This window comes from Vigna umbellata, chromosome 7, assembly GCF_029865625.1.
Source record: "Vigna umbellata cultivar VRB3 chromosome 7, Vumbellata_1.0, whole genome shotgun sequence".
Taxonomy (NCBI): domain Eukaryota; kingdom Viridiplantae; phylum Streptophyta; class Magnoliopsida; order Fabales; family Fabaceae; genus Vigna; species Vigna umbellata.
The window spans coordinates 37,593,806-37,609,836 of NC_142171.1; the positions used below are offsets into that span (position 1 = coordinate 37,593,806).

A 16,031-nucleotide genomic window follows, 5' to 3' on the forward strand; every position below is an offset into this window, starting at 1 on the left:
AGAAATCAAAATCCACCCAGTGTTCAGAAAACATATAGACAAGGGTGAAAAATCACAAATAGCTGGTGGTGCATTCCAGAAACCAAAAGGATATCATATAAAACAGATCCGCTTAGCTAAAGGAGCCAAAGACATCGTCAATCTAAATGTATTGTTTTTTAATTGAAATAGTACAAATTCTCCCAATGGGATATGCTTGATTCTGATTTACTTTTAGAACTTGCACTTGGTACCCTTTGGGAGATACTCTAACCTGCTGATAATTGGCAGCGTAAGATCTATGGATTTACAATTTCTATTGATCTATTATTGGATGAGATTATCTTTGTGTGGGGCTGACACTCCCTCCACGGCTAATCTTCAAAGCTGTCAAAGCTTTCTCGATTTCCATAGTCATGGCGCTATCTACACTTCCAGAGGACAGCTTTCTATGTGATTTCTGCAGATGGAGCTTGAGTGAACTACTGCTTAGCCCAGCATTCTTCCCACATATTGGGCAAACTTTCATCATTGGTTTTCGCTGATGCCATTCCATCGAAACCTTTCCATGTAGTTTCTGATCTAAGTCCAATAGGGTCTTTGCAAAACCGTCGTTGGGTTGTGCTCGACAGTGAACTCGCTTCAAAGCTTGCCATGCTTCTAATAAAGTATACTTCCTGCACCATAAAAAAATCAGTTCAAAACATGTTCCAACTGTCACTCAAAGAACATTATGGTTCTTAGCTGCCAAATTAGATTGTTTCATACCATTTAACCATGCAGAAGAGAAAGCGAGCATATATAATTTCAATTTTTACTTACTTCCTGAGCATTAAGTATGCGAGGACCAATGTAACACTTCGGCTTTTCCCCTCAAAGCAGTGAACTAAGACTTTTTGACCTGTTTGTTCAACATGATCTATCAAATCACATGCTTCTTCAAATATGCCGCTGATGTTGTAATCATCACTATCACATACCTGCTCAAAAGGAACAATGAACAAAATAAGTATGAATACATTCCTAAAACGAACATAAAATTAAAAGTAAATTGTAATAGAAAAAATATTAAGAAAATCACAAGAATAATACTACATCACATCATATTGGTGACAAATCATACTTCTAATCAAGAAAATCTTGAGACCTATTTCTTTAGAGCTAGGCTGACAGTTTTACTGTTTTAGAAGGAGCTATCAGCCAAGGGAGATCAGAAGAAACTAACTATTTAAAGAGAAAAAAAATAAAAGAGAATTGCAAAGCAAGATATACCCTATCGATTTCTCGACTCCATCATTTGGTGATCAGAAGGCTTCATTGTAAATTCACTTGATTAATCTTATCTTAGATTGCATGAATAATAAATTAAGGGAAGTAGAGAAAGACATCAAGGACAAGCTCAACTATATAAGATAAAGAAAATAATAATTTGACAACTATATTAATATTTTGAGTTGTCAAGTGGATTTTTTTTTCTGGGTGTAAATATATCATCATCCATAAAATAAATCTTAGCAAATGAGACATTAGAGTGAGTGAAGGTAAAAATACAGTAAATATCACTTACAGAGAAATTCTTATACTCAAATAGATCAGGATACTGAGTTTCTGACTGTCCAATTTCATTGGTACACAAACACAAAATATTTGTGATTCCCAAGTACTGCAGTGTGTAAACAGATCTTGCAGCCAATGCTCCACCGATGAACAGACTACTTGTCACTGCTGAAGGTTTCTCAGTACTTGCAGCATCTGATATCAATGCAATTCTCTCGATAATATGCTCAAGTCGTATCTGAAAGTTAAAAGGGTAATGCATCATGAATGGAAATCCTTCAGAAATGAAAGGAGTCTTCTATTTTCAGATTTGAAAGCAATAAAGTGAAGATAACCTTAAGTTCATATGCGTCAACAGCACAGTTATTATCACTACCCTCAAAAAATCCTGGATTGAAATTGTTATCCTGACATAGTTTGATGGCATCGCTTTTAAGCATTTCATTCCATTGTTCCAATTCTCTACTGGATTCAGCATCAACCTGGAAAGTATGATACAATTTCAAAAAAGTGAAAAAATAAGGAACAGACAAGGTAAATCACTGTTTTATATGGTAAAGAAACAGCAAATTACGTTGCTTTTAGTCTTATATTCCTATTTGCCAGTCAATCCTGAGACCCTGGATTACTTTAGTATGATTTGAAAATCCACATTTTGGTCGCAAAGAACAATCTTTACAATATTTGCACTCTCGCTCATGGAAGCAATAGGAGCACATTGTCTTGGAATTATAAGCATTGTCTAAATTGGTCACTTTTATGCACAGACATATACTAAAGTCCTATAGTTTTGCATTTTAAAGCAATATGCCACTGGCTGATTGTTTATTAACTATCCAATATGTAAATAGAAAAATTGCACAAAACAGTTTTTCTTACTCGAAAAGCTGCATTGAAATCAAGTGACTAGGAGACAAGGTTATGTTTTGTTAGGAGACAAACCTTGGCAAATTTATGGAAGTCACGGAGCTTAGTAGTCAAACGGAGACTACGCAGTGGTTCCCCATTTCCTCTATAGAACTTTCCATGGCAAGATTCTCTTGGGGTAGGAGTAAAGTCACTGCAATCTCTGTTGCCTGAAGGTGATGCTTTTGAAGCAGTTCTCTGTGGTTCTGAATCAATCAAATCATGATGGTTATCATTACCAAGCCTCTCTTTACATGATGGCGAGTAAAAATGCCCACCAACTGCTAGTGAAGGTGAGTCAGGAACTACAGCATCTTCTTTGTCAAATTCTCCCAAAGATATTTTGCTCATAATGTTCATAAATGATCGTAACAAGGTATCAAGTCTTTGGTGAAGTGTGAGTAGGAATATGTGAAATCCCTGCAGATCCCTGAGAGCAGCGCGGAAACCAGCGCGGAACGCATGAACTACAGACATTATATCGTTCGCATATATATCAGTTTTGTCCATGTCTTCTGATGGAGGACATCCTAATTTCCCTCCAGTTACATCATATATCAGGTTTGAGGCAAATTCAGAACTGTTGAGTAACAACTCAATCAACTTAGGGTAATTAACCTGATCATTTGCACGTTTTCCAGCAGGGGGTCGCCGAGGAACACCAGAATCAATGGCTATTATGTTAATGTCGGGAGACAGTGATTCTTCAGATGTTTGACTTATATGGTTGATGTCAAGAGATATTGGAGATTCTGAGATATCTGAAAGATCAGGGGAATGTGATATCAAACCAGGATCGTGAGAATCGAGTCTGCAATCTACTGAAGTTGACCTTCTTTCTTTCTGAAAAGCCCATATCATCTTTGGTCTATATCGGTCAATTGCAGAATCAACAGCGGCTTCTAGCACATCTGTATTTGCACAGATAGTCTTTCCAGCCAACAACAAATTCGCTGGATTCCCACGCCATCTAAGCTCACGGCAAGGCAACCTATCTTCATTTCTGATGACAAGGTCCAGCATCAGCACCCTGCCAAGAGCTTCTGATGTTCTTTCTGCAGATTCCTTTGACTTGAATGCAGTAGAGCTTTCAAGCAAGGGTGAACCGTGTACATAACTGCAAGAACATGCTCAATATTCAGAAATAATAATCAAAATTTATTTTTTACAACAGTCAAGTGTGTTTTTTCCTCCAGTTGTACCGTAGATATTCCCTTTTCCTATTTTAAACAACACTGAGACGAACAAAATTTACTTCTATTTAGTATGCTTCAAAAATTGGACAAATCAAGAACAACTTAAGTATCAAGAATGACACTTGCTTTGTCACACAGTGGTGGGATTTTTGTGTAAGAGAAAGAACAATAATCTATTTTAAATATTTTCTTTAGGCTTGTCAAGCTAAGTCAACAGTCCAATAAGGATATCAAAATTCAATGCAAGACATCAGAAGCAGCACTGCTGCAATGTCTGCATTTAAATATAGTTGTTGGAAGTGACAAAGCAAGCAAAGGTATTCCGTGTTTCCATGCTAAAGCTGAACTAAGTGAAATCAGATGGATCATACCTCATAAAAAAGAGACACCGGCTGAGCTCGAGTGCTTCCAAAAGTTCAAAACATGTCACCTCGCCAATTTCATCACCCTCAGAATTTGCTGCTTCTCTAGCTCTTTCCGCAGCTTCCTTTATTTGTTGCCATTCATGACTGGTATTGTGAATGACTCTACACTGCATCTTCCAATTAATAGAGGAAAATGAATACGGAAGAAGTATACTCTACTAGGCTATGCTTGAAGATGTGGTGCTTGTGTTATGAAAGCTTAGGGAACAACCTGTGGAGTTTGGACTCCCAACCACTTGGCAAATTCGTAGCCAAGGCGTTCAGACTGTGTTGCCATTCTTGATGGTGATATCTTTATAACTGCTGCTGCTTCTTTTGGATAAATATCGGCATTCCCAGGCAGATTGAAAAAGGCAAAGAAGACAACTCCTCCAGAATTTACAGTTACCTATGTGCACACAATTGAGGAGACATCAATCCAGAAATTAAGAAAATACACATCTGATGTAGCCATACCAGAAAAACAATCACTATTCTTCATAGCTTAGAAAGCTAACTATTATCAACATGCTCAAACCACATTTACTTTATCCACCAAGCAAAAAGCAAAAATTATAGGATCAAGTTTATATTCATACATATAAGGGGCACAAATAAAAAAGCCAAAAAGGATATTCATACACGAGCTGTGCATTGGTTTACATGTGCAACTTATGTTAACAATCCACCACACACAAGTGGCATCTAAAATATCAACCCTGTTTGGTATTTGATCCTTAAGAATTAACCACAAAAAAGCAATTAACCTCGAGAGCTTTGTTCATCTCATCTTCGGATTGTTCATTGCTACTACCGTGTTCAGTGTGGTGCAGTGAAGAGAGCATGTCCCAAGAAAAAGAGCTCGACTCAATGTCCAACATTGCAGCCTTCCCAAGCCTCTCCCACAATCTAATTTCTGTCTGATCCGGGTGTAACTCCAATTTTGGATCCTCCAACCGTTCGCTAACGCTGAGCCACAAATGATGAACATTAGCAACAGTCACAAACTTCACTTCTTAACCACGCCCAACCAAAAGGTAAAGAAAATAACAAAACTTAGATTAAGTTCCCTACATATATTTTGGGTAAAAGTTAAGAGTTTTACTTTGGTAATTTGATAATCAGCCCAATAAAGGTTTGTTTTAAAAGTTAACACAGATTACCAAGATGAACACCAAAAACACCTGAAGAATTGTATCTAAATTTTCCCAAATAGAGAACCCTCGAAAGTAGCAATAACTAACCAAGAAGTAGACGACATGGTGATGGAAGTGCGATGAGGGAAGCCAGAAGGACGATGTTTTGCAGTGCGCTTACGAACCAATTGGAGCCATTGCGTGAACTTAAACGCAGGCCCTGCAGTGATATCTCCCAACATATACAAAGCCTGCATTACACAATGATCGATCCATGCTGTTGCACTTGCAGTTTCAAATATCATAATGACACAAATTTAATACACCCACAAAAAGAAAAAAAATGAATAAATATCATACCCGAGAGGTCACAGTTAGAGGCAATGGGGCCTCAATCTCAGCCTCAGACTCGTCACTTTCGAGTTCCAATTCCCTCTCTTGGCCTTTTCCCTGCAACGTCCACTCCCACATGCAAAATGTTAACAATGTTCATGTACAACACCAATCAGATCCAATCATGGATCTACCGCCACAAATTGGTGCAGATCACAATCACAATGAAATGCATTGCAAAACTTGCATGTGATGTAATCATGTAATGTAACGTAAGATCTAAAACAAAGCCATGATGAAGAATAAATCACATTATATCAAAGGTGGTTATAACATTTTTCTTTTTTTCCGAAAATATTATGTTTGTATTGTTAATGAAGATGTTGCGTAGATGAAAGAGGGTATTAACCTGGTTTTGCTGTTTTGCCATATGGTATTGGTATAGGGTATTAAAAGATGGTTTTTGTGGGAATGTAAAGTCAAATTAGAAGTGAAAAATTGCACGAAATAGCAGGCAAAGTAATCTGCTTTTTTTAAGGAGAGAGAGACAGAGAGAGAAATGGGAGGTTAATGATGATGGGCACTTCATGTACATAGCTTTTTGAGTTGAGACAGAACACAACACAGCACAACACAGCACAACACACTTGACAAAGTTGTTCTACAACAAACTTTGAATGACAAGAACTAAGAAATTAAGAAGAGTATAGAATTGAAAAGTTTGAGTTGGGTATGGTGGTGGGTCAGTTAATTGAACAGAGAAAAAGGAGAGTTTGGTTGGGATTGATAATGGAAGATTAAAGTTTCAGCAACCAGGTCATGTGCCACTCCACTCTGCACTCTCTACTTAACAGAACAGGGATCTTTTTTTATTTATATTTTCCTCTTTCTTTTTAAAATAAAGTATTTTTTCATAATAAAAATTTAAAACACACATATGTTGAAACAATTCTCATAATAAAAATCAACAAATTTAACATATTGATGAAGTTTTATCAGTGTTCAGATCTTTCAACGGTCCTCTTTGTCCCCCCATTTGGTGTTGCAGGGACCAATTCTTTTTTTATTGTAATGTAAGGTATTAATATGGATTTTATTATTATCTAAATCATTATAAATTAAAATCTGTGTTGATGTAGTTTCATTTCAAAGTATACATCAAAAGTGTGATTTTTCTGTTTTGTGTCGTGGGGAGCCAACATATTCAAAAATCCTAACTTTACCAATTTAGCACAGTATGCTCTTCTGCTGTTTGCACCACCCTTTTATTAAGGAAAGTTATGAATTACACGTCCTTCCTTTTATAATACGAATTTAGATATTATTTTGACTTTTCTTATGTTTTTATTTTACTTTATTTTTAAAATATACTGATATACGTCCATTTTAATGTTTTAAAATATATTAATTTTTTAATGTATTAATGTATTTTAAAGGTTTAATATCAAATAAGTATACTCATAATATATTTATTTTGTATTTTGAAAAGTCCATCGTGATGGTTTTTTATTTCATAAAGGAGGGAGAAATTATGAACATGACATTGAGTCTTTCTTTATATAAGATATTTAACATAATTTTTAAGTCAAAATTTTTAAACAATAAATTTATATGTTTTTTTATTTATTTTATGTAATGTTTAATTTTGTCTTTTTAACTTAATGTTTCACTTTTGAATTATTAATATTATTAATGTTTATGATATTGAATAAGTTGCTTCATTGATCTCTGTCGCAACCGGGATCGCGACGGGACGGCGAGCCGAAAAACAAACGGGTTTGAGAAAAAGGTTTTGGAAGTCGCCGCCATAATTTATTATGAAAAAACTATGGAAAACCAAAAAATAAGACATGGTCTGCGAAAAGTAGATTTTTAGGTTCGGGAATCGGTTACGCGTAAGGAAGGTGTTAGCACTCTATCGCGCCTGCCCAAAGGCAGTACCTTTAATTAAATGTAAAAAAGGTTGATGTGGTTTTTTTAAACGTTTAATTTTCCCTAAAAAAATAATATAAAAAAACTATTAAGAGACAAAAAAAATATTTTTTGTTTTATGAACCCGACAAGAATTGACCTTGGTCCTACATACATCCATTTAATGGACAATCAGGGATCACGTAGTTCTTTATGTAGAAAAAGGTTTGTGAGTTTGTTAAAAAAAATTAGGTTTAATGTCTCGGTAGGTCCCTATTTTCGGCGTGAATCTCAAATAGGTCCCTTTTCTTTTCGGCGTCTCAATTGGGTCCCCATTTTTGTAAAATTGTAACAATTAGGGGTCTGCCGTCAAATTGGACAAACGGTCGTTTAATTGTTTCTTACGTGTCAGATGGGAATCATGCCACGTGTCATTACTGAAAACACTGTTCATGCCACGTAAGAAACAATTAAACGGCCGTTTGTCCAATTTGACGGCAGACCCCTAATTGTTACAATTTTACAAAAATGGGGACCCAATTGAGACGCCGAAAAGAAAAGGGACCTATTTGAGATTCACGCCGAAAATAGGGACCTACCGAGACATTAAACCAAAAAATTATTATTGATTGATTTAGATTTTTTTTGAAAAAAAGTGAATCCAAACAAGATTTGGTTTAAACAAGATTGACATCTTTTTTGGTTTTGAAGATTTTGTATTTTTTTATTTATTTAAAAATGGTGGGAAAAAGAAAGAAGCCGGCCATAGGTCGACACATACTTAAAAAAAAATTATGATTTTAAAAAGAAACATTATTTGTGTATAAAAAAACATACCTTTTAGAAAAAAACTTCAGAGTACAGAGAAAACAGAATGGTACAGAGGTGACATACGCTTTCAGGATTCCCATAGTTCTCCCCTGGTAATCTCTTTTGGCATAGTTCCTCTAACCTGAGAACTTATTTTTCTCTATATTCTTCAATACTGTTGCTATCACTATTATTTCAAAATATTTTTCTCCTCCTCTCCTTTTTTCTATGACAGAGTGCATATTTATATACACACATTGTAATATTATGAAAATCTTGCCTTAATTGTGAATTAAGTGATAATAACTGATGCAACAAATCATATTTTCCTCTTTAAAAATAACTGATGCAACAAATTATGTTAATATACTATTTTAATTATGGTTTATAATTATTAGCATAATATTAATTCAAATCATTACCATATTAAACTAACATTTCAAATATTAAAGTCATCATTTTATCCCTTTTTATCCACCATTAATTATTATTATCTTATTTTTTATTATTTTTAAATATTTACTTACCCGGACGAAATTGGGTGTTGACAATCTCAATTGTCAAATTTTCAGTTTATTTATTTTAAAATTGAAAGGAGAGGAATGTCCCTCATTTAAAAAACTTAATAAGACAACATTTTAAAATGAAATCAATGCTATGGAAATAAATTATTGTTTAAAAAAATAACTTGTTTCGGTGTACATTTTCCTGTGTGTCTTTGTTGCTCTTGGTTGTCTGGGACGCTTGCATTTCTTCAATTGTTGTTCTTCATATTCGCCAAAGGAGGGGGAGGTACCTGCAAAGATACTCCGACGCTCAAGTCAGATGTGAGTTATGGAGCTGAAGCTCTCAAGAGAGTAATTGGATACTGCTCTGAAATAATACTTAGGATCTCTAGAGCATAAAAAGAAACGTACCTAGACTTTGGTCCTGTCACTGTATTTATAAGCAAAATAAAAAATAACCACCTTACCTAAAAATGTGGCTAGTGGCTTTGACAAATATCTTAACTGTCTAAAATATCTAAGATATTTATGTTATTACATAAATATCCTTACTACATAACATGCCCCCCAAGTCCGAGTTAACCGTTCCGTTTTATGAACGTGGTAACTATAGGACTTATGAGTTTGAGGGAGGCTGTCTTTGCTGTAATTAGAGAGCGTGTGCAAGTGAGGAATTTGATGGACCAAAAGGAGGCGAAGATGAACGGCAAAAAGCTGGAGCAAATGAGGCCGAACGTGAGGATACGTATGACCGAGCGATAGAGGTCGAGTGGTATGCGAGGCCGATCATGAGGACTGTTACATAGGTCGAGCGGTCGAGTGGCATGTGAGACTGAGTGGTTGAAAGCAAAGGGAAGGCGAACGACCGACTGTCTTGAACGCTCGTACGCATGGGTTGTCGAGCGCTGAAAACCAAAAGGTTGAACAAATTTGGGGCCGAACGGCCAATTTCTTGAGCGCTCGTAAACATGGATTGCCGAGCGGTTGAGCGTGAGGATGGTTTGTGAGCGCTCGTAAACATGGACTGCCGAGCGCTCGTTGATGTGAATTGACGAGCGGCTCTTGAACGCTCGTTAAAATGGAATGTCCAGCGAAGTTTGGACGCTCGTTGTTTGTCGAGCGTTGAGACCGAACGACTGAACGAGTGGACGCTCGTTAACAATTGAATGTCGAGCGTTGAGGCCGAACGACTGAACGAGTGGACGCTCGCTGACAATTGAATGTCGAGCGTTGAGGCCGAACGTTGATTGAGTGGACGCTCGTTAACAATTGAATGTCGAGCGTTGAGGCCGAACGCTGATTGAGTGGACGCTCGTTAACAATTGAATGTCGAGCGTTGAGGCCAAACGCTGATTGAGTGGACGCTCGTTAACAATTGAATGTCGAGCGTTGAGGCCGAACGACTGAACGAGTGGACGCTCGTTAACAATTGATTGTCGAGCGTTGAGGCCGAACGACTGAACGAGTGGACGCTCGTTGACAATTGAATGTCGAGCGTTGAGGCCGAACGCTGATTGAGTGGACGCTCGTTAACAATTGAATGTCGAGCGTTGAGGCCGAACGCTGATTGAGTGGACGCTCGTTAACAATTAAATGTCGAGCGTGTAGGCCGAACGACTGAACGAGTGGACGCTCGTTAACAATTGAATGTCGAGCGTTGAGGCCGAACGACTGAACGAGTGGACGCTCGTTGACAATTGAATGTCGAGCGTTGAAAGACAGAATCTTTGAAAAGTTGATGTTCTTGGATGAACATAAGCTAGGCTATGGGGATGGTCCCCTAGGTTTGATGGTCTGGGTGTTCTAGGGCGAACATCTACCAGCGGGAGTGTGTCCCTTTGTTCGATGCACCTGGGTGTTCTAGGGAGAACATCTACCAGCGGGAGTGTATCCCTTTATGCACCTGGGTGTTCTTGGGCGAACGTCTACCGAGTGTAGGAGTGCTTCAGGATGAACGACGCTCAGGTGTCCGCTTTTACGTACAAGATATGCTTATCTGCACTGTAAGAAATAATATTAAGCATATAGGTGAGACCGTTTGGTCGAGTTGCAAACCTGGTGACCGAACGTTCATTAGGCCGAATGCTAGACGCCAGTGAGTCCGAATGATCGAACGCTTCCTGCGGGAATTGTCGAACGTTAAGGAGGCTATTGCCCGAACAGTTGAAGCCAAGATTCCGAACGTTCAAGATCGAGCGCTAGAGACCGATCGTCAATGTGAGTGAAGTGCCGAACGCTTTAGGCCGAACGACCGTTAGAATGGATGCTGAAACGCTTCATGCTGATTTTCAGAACGGACGTTATTAAGGATGCAGGCTGGACGATTGATGGTCGATGAGATGGATTGTTCGCACGGTTGAGCCCAAGCGTCCGAATGTCGTTGTGAGGGGTGGCCAACATTAATGGCGTCGAAGGGACGAACGTTGGAGCGTGCAGCGGTCGTAACCAGAAGGCGAGAACGAACGGCTGAATTTTTGCACGCTCGTCCACAGGCATTGTCGAGCGTTAGAGTGCGGTGGGAGAGGACGAGCGGTCCGAGAACGAACGGCGAATTGCTTGTACACTCGTCCACAGGCGCTGTCGAGCGTTCGAATCTAAAGGGCGAGGACGAGCGGTCCGAGGAGGAACGGCCGATTGCTTGAACACTCGTTCACAGGCATTGTCGAGCGGTATTTGAACGCTCGCTGAAATGGATTGGTGAGTGGTATTTGGACGCTTGTTAACAAGGATTGTCGAGCGGTGTTGGAAGTGCACATGAATTGACGAGCGGTCGAGTGGTGTCTGAACGCTCGTACACACGAATTTGAGAACGCTCGCTGAACGAAATGACGAACGCTTTTGAGGCCGAAAGGCTGACTCTTTGAACTTTCGTTGATATTGATGGTCGGGCTGTTGAAACTAAATGGCGAACGCTTTTGAAGTCGAACGTCTGATTCCTTGAACGTTCGTGTGGTACGTGTGGTCGAGTGCTCGAGCTTCCTCGTAGCCGTGAGGCCGAACGTACACGAGGCCAAGTACGGGACGTTTGAGGACGGGCGTTAGAGAGATCAAGTGACCGAACGCACAGAGGCCGAACAAGAGCATGGCCGAACGAAGTGACGAACGGCCTAGATCGAACGCTTGGAACCGAACACCAATGATGAGCGAAGCTCCTAACCCTCTAGGCCGAACGTCAACCAAAGAGCATTGTTGGCCGAACGCTATTGAAACGAGTGGCCGAATGGTTGAGGCCATGGATGGCCGAACGCTGGTGACAGAGTGAACGAACGTTGATGACCGAGTGGGGAGGCCATGGATGGCCGAACGTTGGGGATGGAGTGGACGAACGTCGGGGATGGTTTGAACGTTCGTCCCAATTTTTGCCGAGCGGCCTAAACCAAGTGGAGTGTCGAGCAGCGTCTGAACGCTCGTTGAAAGGGATGGACGAGTGCCCGTTGAAACGGATGGACGAGCGCTCGTTGAAAGGGATGGACGAGCGCTCGTTGAAGCGGATGGACGAGCGCTCGTTGAAACGGATGGACGAGCGCTCGTTAAACGGATGGACGAGCGCGCGTTGAAAGAGATGGACGAGCGCTCGTTGAAACGGATGGACGAGCGCTCGTTGAAACGGATGGACGAGCGCTCGTTGAAATGGATGGACGAGTGCCCGTTGAAAGTGATTGACGAGCGCTCGTTGAATTGGATCGACGAACGCTCGTCCACATATTGATTGTCGAGCGTTCGTCTACGAGGGCGAGGCCGAGCGGTCTATTGTTTGAACACTCGTCCACATTGATTGTCGAGCGTTCGAATCCAATGGTCGAGACCAAACGGCCGATTGCTTGAACGCTCGTTTACAGTGATTGTTGGACGTTTGAGGACGAACGTCTTTGTCGTCGGATGGCTGATCATCAGTTTGGTCGAACGATCGTGACGCTCGAATGTCAGAGCGCTCGTTACGAGGCCGAACGACCGACAGACGCTCGTACACAGTGATTTTTCGAGCGCTCAAGTGGGATGTGAGGCCGACTTTTTGGACGCTCGTACATAGTCATTGTCGAGCATCCTCGAAGCCGAAAGTCGAGGTCGAACGCTGGAGTATTTGAGGAATAGAAATTAGGTTGGATGACGTGGAGGCCAAACTGAATGACGCGTGGGTGGAGCGAGTCTTGCGGAAGACGTGGAGAATGGGTCTGCGATCAGTTTGGCGATCTTTCGGGTGGGAATCTTCCGCGCAAACGGCGAGTCTGCTGATGTGGCTGGAACTGAGTTCAATTTGGGGATTTAGGGTTTCTGTTCTCCGATTTTGGGGATTGCGGTTTGTGGAAATTGGGAAATTAGGGATTTCTGATGTACCTCTTTATCCTTAAGTTCTAAGGAGGCAGGAACTGAAGTCTGGTGGATGAACCGTGACCCTGTGCTCAGAACGTGAGTGACGGTAGTGGTGGTCTTCTTTGCGGACTAGGCTCATCACCAACTGTAGAAGATTGTTCCCGTTCTTACGAATTGGGGTTGGTTGAGGGAGAGCGGCGACCCTGGCCGGCACGGTGGTTGAGCTTGCCCAAGAGGCGATTCATGGAGGAGAAGACTATCCCTCTCGCGCGTAACGAGAAGAGAAAAAGGGGAGCCTGATTCCAGAGGCGATTCATGGAGGAGAAGACTATCCCTCTCGCGCGTAACGAGAAGAGAAAAAGGGGAGCCTGATTCCGCGGCCGGTGACGACCTTGACGAATGGCGGCGGCCCTGGTTTGGTGGCTTCAGCCGCGACTTGTGATGGTAGGCCTCCTTCAGACAGCGAAGACGCGGCAAGGAGAGAACCTCGCACGCGAGAGAGGAGAAGGGGAAGAGCTCCGGTGACGGCCGGTTTGGGCGGAGATATTGGCGAGTGTGCATGACTGGGTGGGGGTACTTCTCGTTAGCTGCTTTGGAAAAAAACCTGGGTTTGTGGGCGTTGGTTCTGACCCACCAAGGGGTGTGATTTCAAGGGGTGTGATTTCGCTGATGGAAGATGAGTTTGGTGGCTTCTGCTACGAGACCCGCATGAGGGGTTCACAGATTTGGGATTTCAAAGTAGTTATGGAAAAAATAGCTGATGATTAAAGGGTGAGGGAGTAAGGATGGTCCTTCCGTGGTGAAGGCGGAAATGAATGAGTTCTGATTTGCACCGTTTCCTCTTTGCAGATATGAATGAAGGTCTCCGAGGAAAATGATGAACGAGCTCGTGAAACTCGTGATCTGGGTTGGGTTTGATTGCGCGCTTTGGGGTTTGAGGAGTGGCGTCAATGGAGGTGCTGGTGTGGGTTGTTCCTGTTGAGATGCATCAGTTCGGTGGTCTCCACCACTGTCGTAGGATCAGCGTTTTCGTAGAGGTGCTCGTGGGGGAGCCAATGGCTCACGGAGGAGAATCCTGGAGTGATGCGGCAGCTTCATCTTGATGGAGTAGCTTATCCGAAAAAATGATTCGTGGAGGCCGAGGCTCTCCTTGTGGCTTCTTTGGGATTGCACTCGGCCCCACGGTGGGCGCCAAAATGTTTCGGTGTACATTTTCCTGTGTGTCTTTGTTGCTCTTGGTTGTCTGGGACGCTTGCATTTCTTCAATTGTTGTTCTTCATATTCGCCAAAGGAGGGGGAGGTACCTGCAAAGATACTCCGACGCTCAAGTCAGATGTGAGTTATGGAGCTGAAGCTCTCAAGAGAGTAATTGGATACTGCTCTGAAATAATACTTAGGATCTCTAGAGCATAAAAAGAAACGTACCTAGACTTTGGTCCTGTCACTGTATTTATAAGCAAAATAAAAAATAACCACCTTACCTAAAAATGTGGCTAGTGGCTTTGACAAATATCTTAACTGTCTAAAATATCTAAGATATTTATGTTATTACATAAATATCCTTAATACATAACATAACTAAATGAAAACAATTAGGATAATTTATTTAATAAACGAAGCCTGAAAGATGAACTCCGAGTAATAATATTACAATATCGTATTTTTGTTAATTTTAAAATATCACACTCAGAACAATTTCACCTGCCTAAACATACATTTATTTGCAACCTCTATCCGTGTGGTCACTCCAGCAACATTTTTTGGCAAGACAATGTAATCTTTTCTCTCAATCTTGTCGGAAATACGATCCAAGAAAAACATATTCAGGTGATTTTTTCGTTCAAAATGTAATCTTTCACTATTTTTATGATTTTTTTCTTTATCTTTTTGGATGTAGACAAAAATATTCAAATTAAAGGACTAAAGAAACCATCAATACACGCTATACCTATAAAGGATGAGAGACACGAACAAGACACCCACTTTGCTGCTATCTCAGCATGCAACAACATCAAATTCGAATACTAAATTGATAGGTCTTACTTTTTTTATATCTTTGTACGATAAAGAGCTATAAAAGCAAACCATTTCAGCGCACGTTTCTTGCACATAAGAGAAATAGGATCAGAATCAGAAGTGAGGCCAATGAGTTTGTACAAACTCTCTTCAAGAAATGATTTTGTCTTTAGCTTAACCAACAATTCCCAGATGACATGCTTTTCCATGGGAAACAACAAAGCATGGTTTTAAGATCACATGTTTATCATATTTTTACAATTCTGATACTCCATACAACTAAGAACAGTATAATAGTTCAGAAAAAGAAGTGGTTGTCAAAAGATAATTTTGCTACATAGTTATAAAAATTATGACAGACAAAGGTAGATGGAATAAAAGTCAACGCCTGAGAGCCTATAGATAGATCCCTAGTTTAGGTTCATCACCATGCTGAAGCTATTTGGCACTGCTAAGGCCATTATTAAAGTATGGACAGTTGGAAAGCTTCTTATCACACATAGGGGGAGGCACCCCATTTTGTCTTCATTCTTGAAAATCACACTGTTGGCTATGGACAAAGTAAAACACCAATATGTAAATGTATTAAGTATGATTTAGATGTGCATTTTACTGAAAAAAAATAAGATTACATGGTATAACAGGAATTGCTTCATTAGAATGATCATTCAAAAACATTTGTAAAATGAATTACTCGATAAAATATATGTACATTTTATTCAAAGATAGAGTGATTTATCATGATGAAATTATCAATATGCTGTTACTTTTCTGAGTGACTTTTGTTCATTATAAAGCAGAACAGCAGAAGTTTCTTAAGCCAAACTTTAAAAGTTTTGCTACTTGGTAAGAAGTACTATTAGAATACATACACTGCCTACCGTGTACAGTTTTGTTCTTAACGATCTAGATAACATCGAAAAAATGAGTTTCATATTGAATAAAGTCCACAAAAATGAAAGAGTA

At 40.1% G+C, this 16,031-nt stretch overlaps 1 protein-coding gene across 2 annotated transcripts; it reads right to left on the reverse strand.

The window, feature by feature from the left end:
• Window positions 1-93: 93 nt before the first annotated feature.
• LOC148195909 (dual specificity protein phosphatase PHS1-like) lies at window positions 94-6,316 on the reverse strand. Of its 2 annotated transcripts, none has more exons than XM_088094762.1 (11): window positions 5,921-6,316; window positions 5,539-5,628; window positions 5,287-5,429; window positions 4,810-5,011; window positions 4,275-4,451; window positions 4,010-4,176; window positions 2,479-3,559; window positions 1,872-2,018; window positions 1,547-1,774; window positions 802-959; window positions 94-656 (listed from the first exon to the last, which is right to left on the reverse strand). In XM_088094762.1, exons 1-11 carry the CDS (start codon window positions 5,939-5,941, stop codon window positions 320-322), a joined length of 2,751 nt encoding a protein of 916 aa, XP_087950888.1. In that variant the 5' UTR covers window positions 5,942-6,316; the 3' UTR covers window positions 94-319. The 2 variants fall into 2 exon arrangements, with proteins under 2 accessions (XP_087950888.1, XP_087950889.1); XM_088094763.1 differs by having other exon boundaries at window positions 4,010-4,170; window positions 5,921-6,315.
• Between the last annotated feature and the right edge of the window lie 9,715 nt (window positions 6,317-16,031).

Bases quoted from the DNA above. Each gene is read 5' to 3' on its own strand.
- LOC148195909 (XM_088094762.1), bottom strand. From the start codon at position 5,941: ATGGCAAAACAGCAAAACCAG. The intron at 5,629-5,920 runs GTTAATACCCTC...TGGACGTTGCAG, and splicing joins TGGCAAAACAGCAAAACCAG to GGAAAAGGCCAAGAGAGGGA. The intron at 960-1,546 runs GTAAGTGATATT...CCTTTTGAGCAG, and splicing joins TTGAGTATAAGAATTTCTCT to GTATGTGATAGTGATGATTA.